At 42.2% G+C, this 23783-nt stretch overlaps 1 protein-coding gene across 9 annotated transcripts; it reads left to right on the top strand.

Annotated features, from left to right (window-relative positions):
- Positions 1 to 399: 399 nt before the first annotated feature.
- usp25 (ubiquitin specific peptidase 25) lies at positions 400 to 13489 on the top strand. Of its 9 annotated transcripts, none has more exons than XM_037269202.1 (27): positions 400 to 631; positions 2300 to 2377; positions 2552 to 2696; positions 2858 to 2981; positions 3069 to 3231; positions 4087 to 4173; positions 4229 to 4366; positions 5141 to 5217; positions 5340 to 5413; positions 5951 to 6102; positions 6208 to 6335; positions 6451 to 6546; positions 6658 to 6822; positions 7006 to 7232; positions 7308 to 7378; positions 7440 to 7668; positions 7749 to 8021; positions 8117 to 8256; positions 8471 to 8617; positions 9145 to 9258; positions 9594 to 9772; positions 10385 to 10463; positions 10562 to 10641; positions 10842 to 10965; positions 12017 to 12209; positions 12827 to 13039; positions 13074 to 13489. In XM_037269202.1, exons 1-26 carry the CDS (start codon positions 590 to 592, stop codon positions 12997 to 12999), a joined length of 3498 nt encoding a protein of 1165 aa, XP_037125097.1. In that variant the 5' UTR covers positions 400 to 589; the 3' UTR covers positions 13000 to 13039; positions 13074 to 13489. The 9 variants fall into 9 exon arrangements, with proteins under 9 accessions (XP_037125097.1, XP_037125100.1, XP_037125096.1 ...); XM_037269205.1 differs by having other exon boundaries at positions 401 to 631; positions 7009 to 7232; positions 7746 to 8021; positions 9163 to 9258; XM_037269201.1 differs by having other exon boundaries at positions 401 to 631; positions 7009 to 7232; positions 7746 to 8021.
- The last annotated feature ends 10294 nt before the right edge of the window (positions 13490 to 23783 follow it).

Below are 23783 nucleotides of genomic sequence, written 5' to 3'. Positions count from 1 at the left end.
GTTATGCATGATTGATCAAGTATAGCTAAATAACAGTTAGATTTCAGAGTGCATTCACAACATATTCAGATGAATTAAGGGTCTGTGGAAATTCAGTTATTGGCATTGCAGTTTGTTACACACAATAAAAATTTGTAAACAGTAAAAAAAAAAGTGGTTCTTGGTTCTAGTCATACTAGAATACTAGATTTCATATGATTTTTTTTAATCACAAGCCATATAGATAACCTGCATTGGGAAAAAAAATCTGATGTTAAAATTAAATTTTGTACTAACGTTTTTTTAAATTTTATTTCTAAAAACGGATGATTTTCTATTTTAAAAAAACTGATATTTCTACGAACGCGCATTACGTTATGATGGCTCGTGACGTAGTCTCGTTAACACAGACATGAGTAATCGATACCAGATCACTGGGAGGGAGGCGGCAATGTTTTCATGCCTTCTGACAATCTGGCCAGCTCACTCTGCTATGGCACCCGTAATGTCGCAGACTAACGATTCCCATCCCGTTTAAATCACTTGAGCAAAACTAGTGCGTTTTGCTTCTCCTGCTTTTATTTGCTCAGCATTTCTACCTGAATCGGCCATGACTGTAGAGCAGAATGTCCTCCAGCAGCATTCTCAAAAGGTAAGCTTCAAGCTAACTGTGGCTAGCTAACTTTTTTCGTAAGTGCAATGCGGTGTTGTTTTGGGTTTCATTCTTATTAATAGGTTATGCGTTTCTGGGTGGATTGCATCACCTTCAAGTGCATTTATATATGAGGGACGCGATTTGCATTTCGATCGAATGCGATTTGTTTACAGGAGGCCTTGCTTATGTTATCGTAGTAACACACTAGCCAATGTTTTGCTAATTGTTAGCGGTCCAGCCCATGTTTTGCAGATCGTGGAAATTGCGTGACTATTATAAGCGATCTGCTCGCTGACCTTTGTGAACAAGCTTTTGCACGGCGCATCCGTTTAGTAATGTTAGCCAACCGTGGCGTCATGAGAAATAAACAACGCCAAGTGTTTGTGTTATGTAAATTCACTGTCATTGCCTTATTAACTAGAATTGAAGAGCGAGCAACATTTTGCGTGTTAAAAAAAGTTACAACAACGCCGTGGCGTCTTTTGTTTGATAATAATGTTCTCTGTTTTGGGCGCGCTAATGTGGTCGAGGTTACTCATGTCCAAAGTATTTGATAGCTTTGTTTACATAGCATAGCTAGCAAGCGTCCTCACACAAAGCGGAAATTGAACAAATTGTACTTGTCAAATGACTTGAATGAGGACGCTCAGCTGTTTTCCAATACAGTCAAAAATTCAGGTAGAAGCTGCAAAATTCACTCCATAATTCCAAGTGTGATCATTTGAGAGTTGATTGTTTTTTCTTCAGCAGATTTTGAGCTTTGTTTATGTTTATTGTTGACTGAAAACATTCAAAAGCAAATTGTGAGACAATGGTTGAGAATTCCCGCTTTTATTTCACGGTATTCACGTCTATATGTGTGAAGCACCTTAGGGCAGAGCACATTTTGTTTTGAAGCCACTCCCTTTTCCAGCGAGCAGAAGTATTGGAACACACCTTATAAAATGAAGTATTAAGTAGCATTTCATATTTGCTGGCATAAAAATTGATTGCAATGACTGGATCAAGCTTGCAACCCGTTGACTTCACCAGAAACTACCCTTTAATTGCTATCTGGTGTACGTGTTGAGCTTCACTTCAATTTGTGCTGGGAAGTTATTGCTAAGAAAATCCACAACATCAAATACGAGATTGGTGAATGCAAAGAGGACCTTTACGAACTAACTGGCACCCTTGAGTGCTGCCTGCTGCACCTGGGAAAATCTCAGGCGGTTCTCTTCCTCTTGCCGGCCTGCTTTGTATACAAAGTGCACTCATTCATTTAAGTGCATTTATTGAATACATGAGTTGCAGAAGGAGTGTGTGCTGAGGCCATTTAATTCTGCTAAGATTGACATAAATAAGCGGATAAACATGGTGGATAAAAAGTCATCTCTATTAAATTATATTTTTTTTAGCAACCCATCCATCTAGGAAAGACATTTTAATAGTGTCTATCTCGCTAAGCTTGTCCATCTAGCCAATATACTTCCTTGGCACCAATGTACTGTACTATTGTCCAATTAGACATGGCTTTGGCGCCTCCTTGTGGCATATTTTGTCATTGGAGAAAGTAATTTTCAATTTTTTACTCTAATTATGGTCCATTTTTTAGAAAGCTCATAGCAAATGACATGTTATGTTTCTGTACCCTTTTAACGACTGTTGCTCTTTTCCCCTCAACAGCATCAGCAGACACTGCTAAACCAATTACGAGAAGTCACAGGCACCACGGATGTTCAACTCCTTCAACAGGCCTTGCAGGTAATTCATAGCACAAATGAATTGCATCTCTTGCTCAGGCTTCTTCACTTAGATGAGGAGTAACATCATTTGGTCCATGTCTTCAATTTCATTCATGAAATGGAATTAGGATATTATTGCAATGAATCACTCGTGCTGAGTGTTTACAGGCCTTAACTTGTTTGGTCAATGCAGGTGAGCAATGGAGACCTGGCTGAGGCTGTGGCCTACCTGACAGAGAAGAATGCCAAGGTTCCACAGCAAGACGAGACCACCTACTATCAGACTTCTCAGGTGTCCAATGACCGATACATAAGCGTGGGCAGCCAAGCAGACTCAAGTAAGCATCTTCGCCTTGCCGAAAAGTATTAAATACATGTTTCGACATTCAAAAGAAGACAGAAAATGAGAATCAATAAAATCACCTCTGTCCTAAATCCAGTAGTTGGAACTGTTGATGCACAGTACATTTTCACTCATGATGCTTTTGCTGCGGTTCAGATGTCATTGACCTGACCGGAGATGATAAAGATGACCTTCAGAGAGCAATTGCCCTCAGCCTGGCAGAGTCCAACCGGGCATTCCGGGAGACCGGCATAACCGATGAGGAGCAGGCCATCAGCAGGTAACAGGCTTGTCCCGGGAAAAAAAATGTGTATGACCAAAGGGCTATTATGCTTGATCATGTTTCCACCATGCCCATGTTCCTTAGAGTTCTGGAGGCAAGCATAGCAGAGAACAAGGCAAGTCTGAAGCGCACCCATACCGAAGTATGGAGCGATTCGCCCAACCCACATGACAGGAAGAGGATAGACAACTGCCCCGTAGGCTTGAAAAATGTTGGCAATACCTGCTGGTTCAGTGCCGTCATTCAGGTGGGCGCACCCAAACACACACAAGCACGTGCATGCAAACGGATTAAACACACACTTGTTTTTGCCATTTTCCAGAAAGAGAAAAACATTTGCTGTAAAATCCTGTGAACAAAAGTCTGTTTTGTTTTGGGATCCGGAATCAAGCGAAGGGGTAAATTAAAAGCAAAGTGAAGAAGAATACTGTAAACAAAATTTGTTTCATGCAACCTCCCAACTAACTTTTGAATCATGAAAAAATGATTATTTAAAAAAATCTATAATTTGTCCAGAGCTGAAATATGCCAGCCGAACGAACACCAGACACTATCACATGTTGCTGAGCTCCTCTGTAATGTGACTCTCGACCCTTTTAGAAATGCAGTCAACAACATTCTTCTTTCATAACATGAACTGAAATGAAAGAAAAACCTGCCACATGATTACTTGAAGCAATCATATTTCACGTCTTATTTTGTTATGTACTTACATAACAGATTACTCATTCCTCTGCAGTTTTATTTTCACTTTTGTCCACGCGCCTCACACATCTCTAACACGAGACCGATATTCTGTGAAAATGTATTACTGCCTAGATTGGTAGCAGGAGAGGAAGATGCATTCCCACTCACATTCACACCTACAGAGAAATTTCTCTTTATGCAGGCAAACTCCACACAGGAAGGCGAAGAGTAAAGATTTTAGCCAAGAACCCTAAAAAAGCCCATACCGCCCAAATCTTGCGAACCGAGATACATCTCTTTGAATGCAATTCAGGCAGGCTGGACTACTGGCTGGGCCACGAATTCAATAGCAATGCTCGAATGGATTGTTTGAAGTTTGTGACTAAGATATTTTCATTCAATTTCCCTCCCACAGTCTCTGTTTAACCTTCTGGAGTTCCAGCGACTGGTGCTTAACTACTCACCACCAGCCAGGGTTCATGAACTGCCCCGAAACCAGAAGGTAAGACTTTTCTACCGCTTTAGTTCCTGCTCTAAATTCTTCATTCTCTGACTAGGAACACAGAAACCTTCCCTTCATGCAAGAGCTGAGGACACTCTTCTCCCTCATGGTTGGGTCCAAGAGGAAATATGTGGATCCGTCACGGGCAGTGGAAATCCTCAAAGATGCCTTTAAGTCCAGTGAGTCACAACAGGTATGCCAGAACTTGCTTATGTCAACACGAACCGGCCACAATAACTAATCAATCGATCTCGATGAGGTTTAAACACACACATAGGAGTGCCCTGGTTAATTAACTGAACTTATTACAGATATGATTGAAAATTGCCAACTAGTTCAAATGAGTCATTTTGCAGCTTCTGTAGAATGCTGATGTTTCATATTTAATATTATATTAATTATACTTTTAATTATTATAATAACATTATATTAATAATATGAATATTTTTAAGTTGTGCCTTCTCTTAGCTGCACATTTTCTTTTTTTTGCTAACTCAGCTCCAGTGACTCCGGGACACTTAACCTTTCTTATCTGTCGCAATTAATCCTCCAAACCACATCATCCCTTGCTGAACTATGCAAAAACACATCCGACAATGTCCGAGTTGAAAACTCTTTGATCCTTCTCCTTCTATAAGCCTGTGTCTTTGTAGCGGTTAACTGGGGTCAAGCACTTTGCCTCCCCACTCATCAGTCTTGTCACTTGCTTTCAGATTAGTCAGGTTAGCTGTGCATTGACCCAAATCAGCAGGCAGTCCTGAGGTGCACGGTGACCGTGGGCTGGCTTGTTAACGTTTCTTTGAAATTCAGCAATTTGTGAAGATGAGTCATCTCAAATGTAGAGCTCAGGGCCCTATCAGCACCAGTTGAATTTCTTGACCTACTTTGCCTCTTATCATCTCCGCTGAAATTGGCAAAAAGTAGTCATGTAAGTGTGCACTGCATGTTACTTCCTTTTGCTTTACAGCAGGATGTGAGCGAGTTCACACACAAGCTTCTGGACTGGCTGGAGGATGCCTTTCAAATGAAGGCTGAAGAAGACGGGTAACTACATCATTTTACAATGACTTTTAAAGGGCTCATAAAGCAACACGCGAATTAGAACGAAGGCAAGTCTGCACGCACCTTTGGCCCGGTCAGCGTTATCTCGATTTCCTTGCTCGCAGAGACGAGGACAAGCCAAAGAACCCGATGGTGGAGCTTTTCTACGGGCGATTCCTTGCCGTGGGTGTCCTGGAAGGTGAGATGAGGTGTCAAATTAAAAATCAATAAAAGGCAAAAAAAAAGTGAAGTTGTCAGAGAAAGACTCGGAGTGGTTTGATTGCAGTCACCATAAAAGCTGTCCGTCTTTGCCCCCCCCCCCCCCGCGGTAATGAAAGGTGACCTTGTCTTAATGAGATACTCTGAATGTAGAGTAGGAGTGCTGATGCATTGATCGTGGAAGACCTTGACAGCTGATTGACATTGTGGTTATTATGCATGACAATAGTGGCCCACAGCCATCAAAACATGGGCCACTGGGCTTTGCTGCTCATAAACTCAATTTAATGCTGCCACATCTGCATGTCTGCTAGCAACTCCTGCTTGTTATTTTGGAGTTGCTCAATGTTGGAGCGTAAACCAACAGCTGTGTAATGAATTAGCGTCTTGCTGAACACGAGAAAGTCGGCCGAGGAGAGCCTGAGCTTGACGTAACATCTGTTTCAATCTCACGGCGCAGACTGCGCTCGGATTGGCTGCCAATTACTAAGCGCTTGTCTGATTGTTATGTCTCCAGGTAAAAAATTTGAGAACACGGAGATGTTTGGCCAGTACCCGCTGCAGGTGAACGGCTTCAAGGATCTCCACGAGTGTCTTGAGGCAGCAATGATCGAAGGGGAGATTGAATCCCTGCACTCTGCAGAGAATTCCGCCAGGTCTGGACAAGAGGTGAGCAATGTACCATTTGATTGCTTGCTGCCCAAAATCCAAATTGAACATCAAGACACGTGGTGTGAACTTAGAAACATTTCCCCAAACTTTGTTTCCTTTCAGCACTGGTTCACAGAACTCCCTCCCGTGTTGACCTTTGAGCTTTCAAGATTTGAGTTTAATCAAGCGCTTGGACGGCCTGAAAAGATCCACAACAAGCTGGAGTTCCCCTCCATGCTCTTCATGGACAGGTGATCAACTTTATTCTGTATTCCTCGCTTTAATGGATTAGTATTCTCCCAGCCGGCACCAGTAGACAATTAAACGGAACCTTCTGATCTTATCTGATTTTTTTTCTTTCGTTAGATACATGGACAGAAACCGAGAAATAACCAGAATCAAGAGAGAGGAAATCAGGCGGTTAAAAGAGCATTTGACTCTGCTCCAGCAGAGATTGGAAAGGTATATATTTTTTCTGTATCAGTGCAAATTCAACAGAACATGCTAAGGACATTAATGTCTCACGCTGTCATTTTAGTTTGTGTTTATATCAGTATCTCTGTTTCCACCAAGGTATCTGAGCTATGGGTCCGGCCCCAAGAGGTTTCCTCTGGCAGATGTCCTCCAGTATGCAATGGAGTTTGCCTCCAGTAAGCCTGTATGCACCTCGCCTGTAGAAGATATCGACTCATCAGCCCCTCCTGGTGGCACAACTGGATTACAGCTGCCCCCTCCCAGGTACATTTAATTACAAAAATAATAATAACATGGGAATGGATGTATTATTCACTCCCAAAATAAATGGAATATTAAAAATACCAATCATGCAGTGTTTTCATATTGAACTCATCTCATAGTATAAACATATTTCACTGTGAATAAATATTCTTAACTCATTTGGTACCCATGTCGTACACTCAGCAGCTCGGCCGAGCAGGACTCTTCGGCTTCGGCGGAGAGCTCAGGCTCTGCCTCGGGCACGGCAGCCCAGCAGCAGAGAGCGCCCGTCCACAAGCCTTTCACCCAGTCCAGACTACCTCCTGATCTCCCCATGCACCCCGCACCACGCCACATAACCGAAGAGGAATTGAGGGTGCTTGAGGGATGCCTGCATCGATGGAGGAGCGAAGTTGAAAAGGACACCCGCGGTACTGCCCGTCATTTGCTCTTGTTCAATTCTGCATGGAGTACTTACTTTGTTTGTGTGATATTCATTTGGCTAGATCTACAGGAGAGCATAAAGAGAATCCTCAGAACCATTGAGCTGATGTACTCGGACAAATCAATGATGCAGGTGATCATTATACTGAAATACATCAGTTGCGATATGTCCTGAAAATGTCCTTTGTGTCAAGGTTCCTTACCGGCTTCATGCAGTCTTGGTCCATGAAGGCCAGGCAAACGCAGGTCACTACTGGGCCTACATCTACGACCCGCACCAGCGTTGCTGGATGAAGTACAACGATATCGCCGTTACAAAATCCTCCTGGGAGGAGCTTGTGCGCGACTCATTCGGAGGCTACCGCAACGCCAGTGCCTACTGTCTCATGTATATCAATGACAAGAAGCCCTTTCTCATAGAAGGTATGCGGAGACTTTACTCACGGAATTTCAAATCATTAGTCATACTTTAACACCGTCAACCATTTTTGTGAACACAGAAGACTTTGATAAAGAAACTGGCCAGATACTGAGTGGCATGGACAAACTTCCGCCGGACCTGAAGCAGTATGTCAAGGGGGACAATGAGCTCTTTGACAAGGAGATTGTGGAGTGGAATGCACTGCAGGCTCGGAAGGCCCAACAGGAAAAGTTGGCTCTCGTCGCCGCCGCGGCGGCGGCTGCGGCAGCGGCCGCCTCGACAGCATCCAGCACCTCCATTTCCTCCTCCTCACCTCAGCCCATGAGTATTGATTGCAGCCCTCCAGACAATGCAGGTCAGAGTTCAACCGCCAGGCATTCACAATATCTACAAAATGTGTTTTTATGGAATTTTAAAAAATAATCGCTGGTTCTCAATTCTCTTCTGCAGCACTCCAGCAGGATCCCGAGTACATGGAGCAGCCATCGCCCACCAGTGACTCCAAACATCTCCAGGAGGACACGGAGAGGGCCATTTCCAGGGCGAGTGCTGAACAGGAGGAGAGAAGCCCCGAAGCACTGTTAAATGCCGTATGTAAAACACAAAAAGTCGTAACACACCACACTTGACTTGAATCAGAGAGAGAGTTTTAAAAACATGCACAACCTGATGATTTCAACTGCGTGTTATTCTCAGGATATGATGTATACTTTAGAATATTCTTTTGTTGACTGTACATCCCATCAGTCACGATCTGTCTTTTCTGTCCACTTGCATTCTTTTCACCCTTCCACTTCCCCTCAGCCTGAAGTCCACTTGAGCACCCCCCCAATCCCAACTCCTGATTTTGTCATGGAGGACGATTCCCCTGTCCACCACACCGTAGAGGTGGCCATTCCCGATGTGGGGACCTTTGTCATTGAGTCAAAAGAAGGGGGGTATGATGATGAGGTAGACCGAGATCCAGTTGTGATGGATTTGATTCTCGTGAATGGCTTTAGACTGGAAATGCAATCATATGACGCTCTTCTTGCATGGCCGTTCTAAATAGTCTGCATTTGGGTGGAATTGTATTTTGAAAAAAAGGCAAGCTGCGTGAAGCCCCTTTCGTCATTGCGTTCATCTTGATTGATGATAGCGGGAAGTGAAGTTTACATTGAGCACTACTCAAGCATAAATATTTGATCACATATTTCGAATTCTGCTCTGATCTGTCATTTCTTGGCTCAGTCTTGTCCTTTGTATAGCGTTGGATTTTATGGCTTGAATTGTGACCAACAGTCAGTCACCCTGTCAAACCCAGCTGTCAATGAGGAATACTGTATGCTTGGAACTACAAACGCGATGGCTCTATCCCTCACTATAATAAACGCATGGACTGCAGAGTGATGCATGTCTGGCATTTCAAAGTGTCTAACTGTGAGATTGCCCGCACTTGTTCCATCATGAGAGAAAGCCTATGATTTTGTTTAATGCAGTTCCTGCTTCCCGGGCAGGCAATGATGACCCCAAACATGCAGGGTGTAATTATGGCTATTGGCAAATCCAGCAGAGTATATGAAAAGAATGGGCCCGAGGCAGCCTTTTTTAAGGTACCGTCGCTCCCTCACCTTTTGCATTCCCCCTCCACCCACTTCCGCCTTTTCGTGCAAATCAATGTGTTTGTGTTTTTCTCTCTTTCCACCACCATAATTGCGATTGCCGGTCGGTGTTGGGCAGAGTGTTTGCATCTCCGAAACCAGGAAACCCCAAAAATGTTGAACCATTATCATTTCATCATGGAAAATCCAAACAAAGCCATATTCAGCTATTTATAATAGTTTGATTAGTTCTTCTTATTATTTATTACAACAGACACATCCATTTTGAGAAACCTGTGGAGACATCTGTATTTTTAATGATCATGTGACATTGTTTTTGCGGCCAGGCACTCAAGTTAGAATACGCTCGACTTGTGAGGTTCGCCCAAGAAGACACTCCCCCAGAGAAGGACTACAGACTTCATCACGTCATTGTCTACTTCCTCCAGAACCAGGCACCCAAGAAGATCCTTGAGAGGACTTTACTCACTCAGTTTGCTGACCGGAACTTGGCATTTGATGAGAGGTACACCATGCGAGACATCCTCAAGACATTTTGAAAATATGTTGAACCATCTATTTGTGCTATTTCTAAGCATATTTTTTGAAATGATTCAACCCAACTTGTTTCCATGCTTTCCTAAAATGGCCAGCAGAGGGTAGCAGAGACTTGACGTATCATAGTCAGCCTGTTTGTATCATGTCAAAGACTGTGCTTAACCATTTTCCTTCAACCTTAAGTTGATGCGTAAATCTAAAAAGACACGGCGATATGACTTTCCACATTACTGACAGATATCAGAATTCCCTTACGCCCTCCCGATCATACCTCTGTGTGTTATTTCTCCCGATGACACATTCTTAAATCTTTCTCCCGACGCTTGTTGGCCTCTATCCAAATTCCTGAGTGAAAAATTGATTTCTCACTTCTCTATTTTGAGCAAGATAATTAGATTTATGTGTGCATGTGGCCTCGATAGGAGCCTCCAGAGGAGTGTTTCACTTTTCCTCTCAACACTAAAGAGTGATTCATTAGGCCAAGTTATGGCCCAGGGGCAGGCTAGACTGTTTCATCTCCTGACAATGACTCACCATCAGACCTGATGCCAGCCACTTCGTCTTCCTTCCTCCCCTGCAGATGCAAAAGTATTATGAATGTGGCACGTGCAAAACTGGACCTAATTAAGCCCGAGGAGGTCAACATGGATGAGTATGAGGTCAGTTGGGATTTCCCCTTATCTATCATGCATTCCTTTGAGATGACTTATCTCAATGCGCTGCCCTTCTGTAATTAATATATTTTTTTACAACACAGATATGGCATCAAGACTACAGGAACTTCCGAGAAACAACCATTTTTATGATAACTGGCTTGGAGCTCTGCCACAAGACAAAGTACGGATTGTCGTCTTTAATATTGTTACACTTTATTTGGATTGTTCATTTTGTTTCTGACGCCAACATTTACTAGAATGCCACCTGCAGAGGGCAGCAAAGTAGACACTGCACAAGCATTCGCTGTTCATTTCCAAGATGGCCTATCTTTTGTTCTCATAGCGAACCTACACACAATCTGATTGTTGCTTCCTTTGCAGTTATGTGGAGGCGCTGATATATCTGATATACTCGTACCAGTACAACAAAGAGCTTTTGTCCAAAGGACTGTACAGAGGACACGATGAGGAGTTCCTTGGTCATTACCGTCGCGATTGTTTGCTGGTGAGTCCAAATATTCCATTCTAATGGAATGAATTAAACAGTATTCCATTTTTAGGGTTTTCAAGCTGACAATGAAAGTCCCCTCTACCTAACCCACCCCCCCCCCCCTTTTTTTCTTTTTCTTTTTTAATTTCATCCCCACTGAGCTTTAGAGCAGTGTGCTCGGTTAGAGCCGGTGGTATTTGAGTGCGATCAGCCTGGAGCTGATCTTTAGCAGTGTGCACTCAGTAACCTTACGCCAGCATTGTGCTTGTAATGTAATCATTGGAGTGGGAATAGGAAGCAGGAGGGCCAGCGAGTGTAAACACATTAGCATGTCCTCAGCTAACCTCACATTTTGGCTCGGTGCATTCACATCGGTCATTTGAAATCTCCGTTCGGAACCCCTGCTTCGGCTGTTTACCTCCTGCTCTTGTTTTAATTGAAAACATTGCCAACATTGACATAGTTAATTCACTTGGTTGTTTTGTGTAGCCAACCTTGAATCCCCGGACGCCAAGCTGATTTAAGGGGAAACTTTTTTTTTTTTTTTCTTCCCCCCTCTCAGAGTAGGAGGTCACTGAGTTTGTTAGAGCAAGATGTTTTTTGTCCAATCACAGTATGAGAAGTTTGTATCCCCCTTAGGTCCCACCTAAAAAATTCATGATGATGGTGGGCGTACTTTTTTTGCACAGAGAGAAGACCAGTTGTGTTGCACAGCTATGAAACACATTTTGAATTATCCCAGTAAAAAAGTGAGGTTGTTAAAAACACTGGAAAGTGCCAATTCCTAAATGCTGGTTTATTTGTAAAGCACATTTCACAAAAGCATTGCACAAACAAAATATGACCACATTGCAAAAATTGAATAAAATCATCTAAAATAATTCGATTCAACAATTGTATATATATATATATTTTTTTTAAACAAAAACAGAATGTATTGAATTTAGTTAAAAGTCAAGTTTACACAGTAATGTCTGGTAATATAAATTTGCAGGCTCAATGGTTTTACTTATAGGTAGGAGCACATTTCTAGTATAACATCTTCAATGTCTTTCATGCTCCATAGAAATTAAACGAGCAAGCGGCAGCCATGTTTGAGTCCGGAGAGGAACCAGAGGTGACCACTGGTTTGGGAATCATGAACGAGTTGGTGGTGCCCTGCATCCCCTTGCTGCTGCTCCATGACACCGAGAGGGACCTGCTGGCAGTGGAAGACATGAGGAACCGCTGGTGCTCTTACCTGGGTCAAGAAATGGACTGTGAGTTTTTTTGACACAAAAAATCTATTAATTAGACTCGTGCTGGGAATATTAACTGTGGCGTGCAACCCCTGCCCTTTATTACTATTGGCAAAAAGAGTTGTTATCCAAACATATTGCAACACAAAAATTGGACAAAGTTTTATTTTTCCAATAAAAAAAAAAAAACCCAAAAATCCCCAAATGATCAGTGAAATTACGCAACAGTGTGTAATTTGCCAAAAATCACATTTGCCAGGCCAAAAAGAGGAACTTTTGCCAAGTCATGTCAGCTCTGCAAGATGTTTACAGAGACAAAAATGAAAGGGCACTGTGTACGATAGACCTGATAGTATTTCAGATTCTTTTAAGCAGTCCGATTAATCAGCAGTTGGATTGCACTTAAAAGAGTGCCTTTAAACATTTGTGTTCCAAGCTCCTATCAGTTTGGTCCAGCAAAAGCTTGTTCTGGCTCATGTTCAGGAAAGGCTGACTTTTATCACCCAGGCCAACGCTCTCCAGACTTGTGCAGTCGCTTGTGATATCAAAGTCTAAATATTTGCTCATTTGATGTCTGAGCTCTGAATGAGGATGCATTTTTCTTATCTTTCTCTGTCTGGCCATTTTTACGTCAATAGCCAACCTCCAAGAAAAGCTGACTGACTTCCTCCCCAAGTTACTGGACTGCTCGACGGAGATCAAAAGCTTCCACGACCCCCCGAAGGTGCCCGCCCACTCCACCTTGGAGCTGTGTGAAAGATTCGGCCGCATCATGACCACACTCTGCAAGGTGGCCAACCATGGGAGATGAGCTCTGCAGATGGAACCTCTCTCTCTCTCTCTCTCTCTCTCTCTCTCTCTCTCTCTCTCTCTCTCTCTCTTCCCCCCCCCCCTTAGGCTCAAAAATCCCGTGGACCTCTCTTAACCCATGCCTTCCTTTAGAAATCCAGGGCTCACTTGCTTTCTAGCGCTTATTCCTCTGTTACTCTTTTGCTGCCATTACAGATATTTCATTTATTCTACGCAACAAAAAAACAACAGAGGAGGTTTAGTGGGGAGAGGACAAAGTGGACTGTTTTTGGAGGGAAGATGAAAAGCGAAATATGGGTGGAGCACAAAAAAGCTACTATTCTGCAGCTAAAAGCCAAGCACATTCAGTATCAGCTTTGCGAGACAACACAAATTTGGGGGTGCTCCTAGTTTACAAGTGTTGTCAGCGTCCCCCCCCCCCCCCCCCCCCGACCGACCGACCGACCGTGTTACAAAGCTCTTTTTTCAAAGCATCCGCCGTCTCTGCGTGCGTGAAAAGGTTTGTCTGCCTGCTCTGCCTCCAGCTTGGTGCAGTATTACTACCATTTGATTCATTTTTCTAAGAATGAAAACGATGACATTTAAAGAAAAGCTCAGTAACTCAAACGGCTCTTATGTATTTGTGGGCTGCTCCACGATTAGATGGTTTAAGTGCTGTGGTGGCCAGCCATGGACTCTCTCTGTGGCTTGTTAATAAATCCATAGAATAAAGTTTTATTTATGGCCCTTTTAGGCCAAATACATACTTGTCTTGTGATTTTCTTTGAGTAGTATGTGGCAAACATTTGTGCACCTATATGTATGTTTTTGGGATGTGGGAGGAAAGCAGAGTACCCGACGTAAACCCACGGAGCCGGAATTGAACCTCTGAACTGTGAGGCGGACGCCACAAGATATGTCATCATAGCAGGCGCACTTGGGCGAGAAAGGTTTGTCGAACAGCCACACCAAAGTTTTGAAGCTTCTTACATTTTTTCCTAACAGAGCCACTTTTGTAAAAAAATGCATTCAAACTTTCAAAGTGATGCTTTCTTCATTTATCAGCAATATCATTTGTGAACTCATTTCCCCACCCACAACAGCTCACCACGATGACTCGCTCAGGATGAAAGCAGCTATTGTTGCGCGGCTAAAAACACTGAACGTTGTGTCCATTGTGACTCTGCTTCCCGCCCGGCGTCAAAGCACGATAGTGTATCTCTGTCAAGTGCTTGTGTAGTGCAGCTATGCTTATGTGATCGCCTCCAGAAATTGAAGTACACAGACACACAACTCCCCTCCCTCCCACACACACATGCTGTCTGTCTGACCCCGGAGGTCAAGGTGCATTGACTTTGAGGGTCGTCTAACTGGGCCTCTCGAAACTCTTGCCTCGCATTCCACGAAGAGGGAGGGGAGGGGAGGGGGAGTTGTTGCAAGCCGGGCTTATTACCAAAGCGAGAGAGATAGGAAAAAAAAAGGAGGGATTTTGGGTGGGAGAAAGCCAGAGGGAGTGGTGGGGGGTTGAAAGAAGCTGGAAGGTATTATCCACCGTTTCCTTGCCTTCATAGAAGTTGTGGCGGCCGGCACGGCGCGGCGCGGCGCGTTCCCTCCCACGAAAAACTTGAACCTGCTGTTCCGCTTGGGCCTTCTAAGTGGCTCACGTGGTTTCCTTCCCCGCTGCTTGTTGCTTCCCTGCTCTCTCTCTCACTCTCTCTCTCTCTCTCATACTCCCTCTCTCTTGTTTGTCTCGCTCAGTTTCCCTGGGCTGTGTAAGAGGATCACTTTGTTTCCGTTGCCTTTTTTTTTTTTCTCCCCCCTTTTCTTTCCACGGTGCCACAGTCCCTCATGGTGGAGAGGATTGCATTTGAGCAGATAGTGATGGGGGTGCACAGCTGCGAGAGTCCCCTCCATCTCTCACTGCAGCAGAACTAATGTCTACACCCCCCGCCCCCATCTGGTTCTACCTCTCTCGCTCTCTTTCGCTCTCACTCTCTTCTTTCTGCCTCTCCAAGGGGGTGGGGGTGCCGTATGGAAAGAAAAATGGACGGTGTATCGGACAAAAGGGAAATGTTACGTTCTCTCTTTGGGATATTGGCATCTCTGTGTGGTAAGTGTTTCTTTTTTCCTCAGTTCTTTTATAGCACTTTTCAAAGTTTGTTCATCACTTTCAAAAATGTTGATTTAATGTCTGATTTTTGGGGAAATGCATTTTGACCATATGCTCTCATGTGGTTTGCTTCTAAATTGAAGGGAAGGTTTGGTTTTGTTTTGAAGGGTTTTGGGGTCAAGGTAGAACGAGAGAAGAGATGGACTTGAGGCTGACTGGGGGAAGGGAAGGGAATGGGGGGGGGGGGGGGGGGGGGGCTGAAACTTTTACTTTTAACTTGACATGATCAAAAAAATTCAATTGACTTGTGATTATTCATATGGAAGAAATCAGTCAGCTAACCAACGCAAACTTTTTGCTTGGATTTTGTGTGTTCCACAAGTCTTAGGTCATCAAAGCAGTGAGTTGATTGAGTGCATTTGTTGTGGTAGCTCTTGATTTATGTTCGGATTTATTATAAAGCTATTGTGAAACAAACACTTTCTTTCTCAATTTTTCATAGATGATAGTCAATCAAGTTATGACTTAATATATTAGGTGTTATTTTGACGGCTTTGAACCTGATACCTAAACGGAACTATACTTTCCAAAGGGGCCAAGAGGGAAAAGGTCACACTTTTTGAGCTATTCTGATTTGTCAACTGTAGAAAATTCATGGATTTATTTCATCTACTGTACATACGTGTTGTTATAAGTAGCAAATAAAGACATTAAAACTTTAACCAGTCATTAAAATGATATCAACACATATGAACATGAAGCGCACGATTCCTATTTTTTAACATCAACTCCCATTTTGTCACCAGCTGCTAACACACACCGTACAGAATTCCTTGTTTGACTCGCAGGGCAAATCGTCATGGCGCCATTTTCCCTCAACATGCCAGGGGAAAAAATGAGAACCATTGCTGGCATTCTCACAGTTGTTTTTATTTTTAACAATAGCTGCTTGACAGACTGTAAAAGTTGCAAAATGTATAGCTGGTGCTGCTAAAAATACCCAAATGTTTTTGCTCTCACCGCCCTAAAAATACTTTCAACATAACAGCACCACACATTTTATTTGGACTGTGCTGGTCACAAACTGGGAACAGGCCAGATGTGGCCCAACTGCCTTACCTTGCCTAAATCTGATATGGAGAATATTTCGGTGTCCTTCCAAACTACCATTTTTGAGTGAATCAAACATCATTTTGTCTTGGCACTTGTGTGGTGCAATTAGAGCAACATATTGTTGGCATTTTTAAGACTTGTGGGAACCAGGGAAGGCTTTTTATTTTTGCCCACAACCTCTGCTGATTTAAAAATATACACAAATTAAGCGCAGTGGAATGTAGCTCTCTATTTTCAGCAAGTGGGTCACAATCTAATGACGCTTGTGAGCTGATAATGAGGTCTCACCATACTGTCAAAATGTTGCACTATTAGCTTGAGCACCTGGGATTGAGTTTATTTTGATCGAGGCCTTTGATAATATGGCAAACTTATGATTAAGATGGTGTCCGTGCAAGGTGAAGACTTGTTAGTATTGTTGTATGGCTGGTTGTTGTCAGATAACCTGCTTGACCTCTGCAGCCAATTATAGCTTGTGTGGTTATAAATTAGCCCAGTTGTTGTTTGCAAGCAGTGAAAGGAAAAGCTCACTTAGGAGCTGTGATTTATTAGTTGTGATCCTGCTGCTGCTGCTGCTGCCGCTGAATGACTAAGCTGACATTCAGGATGAAAGCAGCAAACGGGCAAGCACACAGAGTGAACAAGTACGAACAAATTTTCACGCATCTTTTAATTGCAACATCAGCAAATATTCAGACAAATTTGAGCCACTGTAGAGGACTTGATACAATTGGCTGGGGACCAGTCTTTGGTTATTATTATTTTTCCAATAGTTCATTTTTATTGTGTTATGTAAAATTCAGTTTCAGATTTGTTCGTTTGGAAGGTTGCTTTTATCATTGTGATCATGATTTTCAACCAAACTGATCGGATTGAAGACATTTTGCCCATGTCAATAAAATGTCTAGGAATGCACTTGATGAGAGGAAGAATATTTTTGCAGATTTGAACCCTGTGAAATGATTATTTACATCACGTGGCTGCACAAGAAATTTCAGCAATCTTCACAAAATATTTACTGACTGGATTTGATGAGTCTTAAATGACATGCTTTTGTTTCGAAGCAGTTTCCTATGCTGGGTCAAGAGATCAAAAGCAATTTGTTGAAGCTGACAAAAGCTCATTGGTTAGTCAAGTGGGCGTGGCCTGTTTAGCATCAGTAAATTAGGTTTGATGTGAGACGTATGTATGTATTTCTTCCGTGTGGGCAGCAGCAGCAGCAGCAGCAGCAGCAGCAGCAGCAGCAGCAGCGGGTCGCAACCCTGGTTGAGGAGGGCTTGACGTGTAATGCGGACACAATGGGCAACGGCAAACATTTGCACTGGGACAAAGGACGTTCCTCTCGGGTCACTGAGGGGCTAACTCTTCCCATTGTCTGAGGGAAGTGATCTTAACCCTTTACGGGGTTCTCATTCAAAGACTTACAAATCTCAACTCCAGACATTTGGTGATTTTTTTTTTTCTTCAAAACATTATTCACTTGATTGTAAATGTAATGAGCTGCTATTGTAGTTGCAATTTGCTTCTCAATATTACAATTATTATTCATTTTCAGTCATTGGTGGGGACACGGCACGTTTGTCCTGGCTTATAGTTAGTTACATATTTTTTTTCTTCAGGTGATAAAGCGATATTATGTCAACACCATTTTCTAATCATCTCATTTTCAAATCAGCAATATCAGCACATAAATAAATAAATAAATGTTTTACCATAGTGTTGTGCTGTGATAAAGGTCAGCTGTATTCTGTTAGCTAAACAGCCATCAACTTTGGGCTCTAATTTATTACCCTGTCGACAAGGCATCAATTACTTCGTAATTGCAGCGTCTTAATGATACTCGACTTAATTCTAGGCATTAGCCATTTAAAATTGCAAACATACACTTTGTTTGTGTCACCGTTACTCCACATTGGCCTATTTTTGGCCTGAAACCAAAATCACCCAAGATGTCCATGCGATGGAGAGAGACAAAGAAATCTCTTCTTACATGGTCAATATATTCCCATGCAGTTGTTGGACGTGGTGCGTTACTTCTTGCGAGAAACCCAATGCGTGTTTGTGTGACTGAAGGGCCATTATGGGACAGGCCTTTAAAGGCAGACCTGGGAAGTGGAAACCTAATACTGCCTGAAAGCTGCTCTTGTGTATATGAAGCCCACAGCTGCGAGAAGAAGAGCGAGCGAGCGAGCGAGCGAGCGAAGAAGGGAGGGGGGGGGCGGTGTGCTCAGTAATTAGGTGTCTGGTTTTGTATTGACCAGTCTGGTGCTGAGACCTTAGGGACTGTTAAATTTGCTGCTGTTGAAAGTGAAAGGATTATGCACCCAAAATAAATTAAACGGGAGCAATGAATATTGAGGGTGGGGTGCACTACTGTTTTTTCCTCTCCTCTTCAACCAGAATTTGTCTTTTTTTTTCTTTGATACTACAAACCTTTATGTTGCGGGTAGATGACATTATTGTGATAACTAACCTTGTGCAATTGTTTGCTCTTTGCTTCTATTTCCATTGCAACTGTGAGCTGCCTAATGGTCTAATACAGTGGTGCAAACTCACAGTTGCATAAATCTTTGTTTAGCTCACAGAACCAATTTGCACAGCTTTAAAATACTGTAGAAAAGCTTTTTTTTTAAATTCATTGTTTATCTTTTATTAAATAAATTGTACAAAATTGTATTCAACAGTTTTCAAAATGAATATTTGCATTAGGCACTACCACAGTCTTATCAGGCAAAAATCAATTAACACATCACCCATGTAAATAATACAGGGGTCACACACACATCCAGTCTCACTCCGTAATGTGACATCACCAATGTGGGTGGGCATTTTCCTCCAAGCCCGAGTTACACAGAACCTATTTGAGCTACCTGTTGTGTGTTCTTTAGCTGGTTCAGGTTTTCCATTACATAATGCATTTGGCTGGTGATTGGCTGGCAAGCAGTCCAGGCTCAGGGTGGACCCTGACTTTTGTCCAAAATCAGCGAGGATAGGCTGCAGCTCACCCGTCCATCACTGGTAGGGTGATGTAGGAGGAGCTGCATGCCTGCACCAGTGCTGGAGCTAGAGGGGGGGCTGCGGGGTAGTACCCACCCCCCCATTACTGGTGGAAATACATATCCATTCTGGTTTCTTTGGTGATCAAAACAGGAGTCACATTTTTTTATAATCATATTAAATTATTAGTTGTGGCCTCAATAAACAAACAACAAACGAGGGTTTGCTTTTATTTAGTTATTGACCTCTTGGTGCATACTTTGATTTGGACACAAGAGGGTGGCATCAACCGGGTTCTGTAATGAGGCCAACCTGGTGCACCTGTGGGCAACTTCCACCAAGTAAACATGGTGCAACTAACTAGGTGCACTGGTTGAGACTGTCGGTGCATGGGGAAGGCAGACACGCACTGGTGAGTAGCTGTGCAAATCCCTTATCCCTTATCAGACACATCTATATATATATATATATATCAGCATTTCTTCCACTGCTGCTTAGTGAAGAAGCAGGCCGACTTATTTTATTTCAGGCATCACTGCAGTAGAGGAAAAAACCAAAACAAGCAGTGAATAAGAATTGAGGTTTTAGTATGTCTGGCAGCTGTTGTGAAGGCACTGGTCCTCCTAATGTGACTGCAGCAAGCTTTGGTCTCCTGGTGCTCAGTGGCTGAAATTAGCTGTCTCTTTTACTCCGCCCCCTTTTTGCCTGGTTGCTCTTGGTTTTAAGTCGTCATTCAAACCGATCCAGCGAACAAAGGTTTGTCTCCGGCTAAGCAGTGGAATGGAACAATAGAAGCTTGTGACATTGTTACTGTGTGTAGCAGGAGGCCATGAGGAGGATCTAAGTAACTTCAGGCCAAAGTGGCCTGACGGCGGCTACAAGGCTGAACAAATTGCTGTATATTTTTCTCATCCAAATTTTATTGCACTCTTGATTTTATTATTTTATTTTCTTGATCTCTTTTCTAAGCCCACTGCCTTTCAATAGGCTTTGGATATGAAGGCAGGGATGCTTTTTAATTCATTCATTCATTTTTGTTTTCACGTAGATTTTTTGGGGGATGTAATTTACAAGCAAAAAAAAAGAAATCCACTCAATCATACAGAGAAACGAATGCAAAGTTGTAATTTAGCTTCATTTTACAGTTGCTGTTGTAGAGCTCTAATGCCTCAAAATTTTTAAAATTGTCTCTTAAAAATGCATTTTTTTGGGGGTATATTTGTACAAAATAAGCAATACTTTGGAATACCTCATTCATGGCTCTAATTCAATTCTATCAGCCAGTCAGCAGTTTTGAGTTAAAAATCTGAATTGTATTGCTTTTCTCTCATTTAGAATAAAAATGTTGCCTTTTTTTTTTTTTTGTGGGCCTTGCAGGAGGTCACATGGATGAATGAAACGCACCGTTTTAGAATTGATCACCGAAACAACCAAACTCGTCATTTCTCCTCAGTGAATAGAAAAGCATTTGAAATATGACGATGCAATTTGTACGCTGTCATGAGATGCAAGGGCGACGGCAGCCAGCGGTGACCTTGACTGTCGCTGAACGTGAGCCCATCCAAAAAGACATTGCGTGACCGAGTCACTTTTCTATTGTTTTGGTGTCAGTCGGAGCCATTCCTGGCAAATGTGTGTTTTCTCCCCCTGTGGCAGCTGCCACGGGCAACCATCTCCGTTGCTGTTTTTTTCTTTAGCATATCCCGTATTCATATGGAAATAGAGGGCAAAGGAGAGACAGAATCTCCCATCAACTTGATCCCGTCATGAATGCTGCTAGTGTTTGGAGCCAGCCTGAGCTGGCTATAAAAGGCACTGTGCGGAACTCCAAGAAACTGAAGATGCTCATATTTTCACTTAGGATATTAGCCACTTGGTTTTTTTTGTGCAACAAAAAAAATATACAATGGCAAAATAATATTATGGGTTGAAAATGTTTGTATTACACCTCATGCATTGAAAAATAGTACGACAGGTCATTATACCTAGAATAAATCTATTTCCTCAAATTTCGAAAATAAAAGTCAAAATGATACATTTTAATTTGGTCATCATCGGGACATTACCGATATATCCGATGCTTTTCTTTTTTGGATTGTGATTGAGTGCACAGTCCACGGTTGGGTGACGATAATTTGCTTTTATGTTGTGTGGAAATTGTTATTGTATAGCCGGTTCCCATTCCTAGTAAAACGAGAGCGTGTTTCCTACTTTGACTGTCTCTGCCACAAAGGGCCTCCCAGACCGGTCTGCTGTGTTCGGATAGCAGCGGGGATCCATCAAACAAGATTTGCTTCGGTGGATATGCTGGTTTTGTCCGGCGGTCGGTCGGCATTATTAGAGTCCAAAACTCACTTATGAGTGTGTGGTCACCAGCATGTGGCTAAGCTTATTTAATAGACTAAAAGAAAAATATTAGTTACAATAAATATAATAAATTTACATTTTGCCAAACACAATTAATATATATATATATATATTTTCTTTAGTAATATATGACCCCAATACAAATGTCAGCGTCCAATGTGAGTCCATAAAAAGCAAAATGTGTTTCGGGAGGGCCCGATTGTGTGTGTGTGTGCGCGCACATGCCGCTTTGTCTCGCCATTAGCAGCTATTGAAAAGACAATCACTTGTTAACACAGCCAGGCCTTAGCTGAATTTGTGAGCGAGGGAGGGGACACTCCTCTAGTGTTATGACGGGCGGGGGGCTTTCACACCGCAAAAACCACCACTCTGACATTGCACTGAATAGGGAGGATTTGTTGCTCTCCACCTAATTAAACAGCACTTTGACTAATGGTTATGGTGTAGGGCCTTTGTTGCAATTCACCTTCTGAAGCACCTTCCAAAGCACAATGTGGTGACATGATGGTGGAATCCCTGCCGTGATGGCTCACACACACGCTGCTGCCGTTCAGAGATTTCCAGGCTGTTTATCTTCTATTGTTTTTGGAAACACCAAAAACGAGGTAATAGACATGATCCATTTGGCATTTTGACTACATGGCAATTTTTTTTTTACTATTTCAGCAAGAGATTTTTTTTTTTTTTGAAGTAAAAGTCTGTTGGAAATGCAATTGAACCTCTAATGCTAATTACATTTCACATCACTTTTCTTAACCAGCAATTTGGAAAAGCTGAAGATTGTGTTTAATTTTTTATTTGGATAATGTATTTATTATTTATAAGCCTAATCTCTCAGTTTCATTCCGAATCTGTGACCTTGACCCATGAAGGATTTCATTAATATCCGGTCAACACAATGCTTATTCAGAGACAATTTTTTTTTACGTGTTGGTACACTTTGAATTCCAAAAGAAGTAGTCAGTAATTTGTAGTGTATTCCTAGAAATGTCATTGAGTCTCTGCGTGTCTTCCACCTTGTCGTCACAGTTTGCTTGCTGGGAGTGTGACTGGAACATGTCATTGCTTGCAATTTGTCTTGTATTTTGTTTGCTTGGCTGGATTGTAATGATGTGTGAGAGAGCAGACATAGCCCAGCTCCACTTTGCATTTGGCTTCCTGCGTTTCCAGGTAGGATGAGTGAGGTAGAGGCATGTCGGATGTCACCCACCGTATGTCACATTTGGCAGATCTGTTCTTTCTCTCTTTATCCACAAATGTGAAGACGGGAGTCTTTTTTTTTTTTTTTTTTTTTTTAATCAATTCGCTTACCACAAGCCCTGCAAAGAGCACAATTTAATTCATGAAGTTTCACAGACAGCATTTTTTGGGGTCATTCAACTGTCTCTGGCATTAGCGTTGTCATGGCAACCCAGGATTACCGACTTTAGTGTTCCACTCTTGCGAATCTTTATAGGTATGGATTCTTCAACTTTACCCCATTGGCTGATAAAAAGCTTGCATTTCCAAATGATGGTGTTTTTTTCTTTTAATACAAAACTTGAGGATTTTGGATTTCTTAGTAAAAACTCACAAAACAAATTTAAGAGACTCGCATCATTAAAATCAAGTACACAATTTGGTTCTTAAGGCATTGTAATTATTTGCAAACAGTTTAAATGTATTTGTGATTGCAAAATTCCAGTTTTGACTTTTACTGTTGTCAACATGATTATTTGAAAAGGCATTGTTGTTGTACAAAATGTTCTGTCGCTGTTGTTTTTGTACTTGAGTTGGATTTGGTTAGTTGTCTGCTACTCGGTGTAGAGGCAGCCAAACACAATAGCATTAGCTTCTTACTTGACTGCTTCTTTTGCTTTCCTTTGAATTTGCTCTTTTTCTGCTGGCATTGTGCCCCCTTAATTGGCCCCTGTCACATGCAAGACAGTGGAAAGCGTCCGCCGCTTCTCAGACTTTTATTTTCATTGTAAATAGCATTGCATAAAGCCGCTTCATTTTCCATAGAATGCTATTCTATTATTGATAGAATTGAAATTTGGGGGGGATCATTTTTATATCAATAGGAATAAATACAATAACTAAAAAAAATATGAAACTGATGTTATTAGAACTGCTAGTAAAAGGTGTGATGGAATTAATTCCCCAGGTTTTGGAAGTCAAATTAGATCCATACTATCTTATGTCAATTTAACTAGAAAATGAGTTTTAATTTATAAATG

The sequence above is a fragment of the Syngnathus acus genome, chromosome 14 (assembly GCF_901709675.1).
Source record: "Syngnathus acus chromosome 14, fSynAcu1.2, whole genome shotgun sequence".
Lineage (NCBI taxonomy): Eukaryota > Metazoa > Chordata > Actinopteri > Syngnathiformes > Syngnathidae > Syngnathus > Syngnathus acus.
Note: the sequence above shows the minus strand (reverse complement) of the source record. Positions and strands in the feature narration are given on the sequence as shown.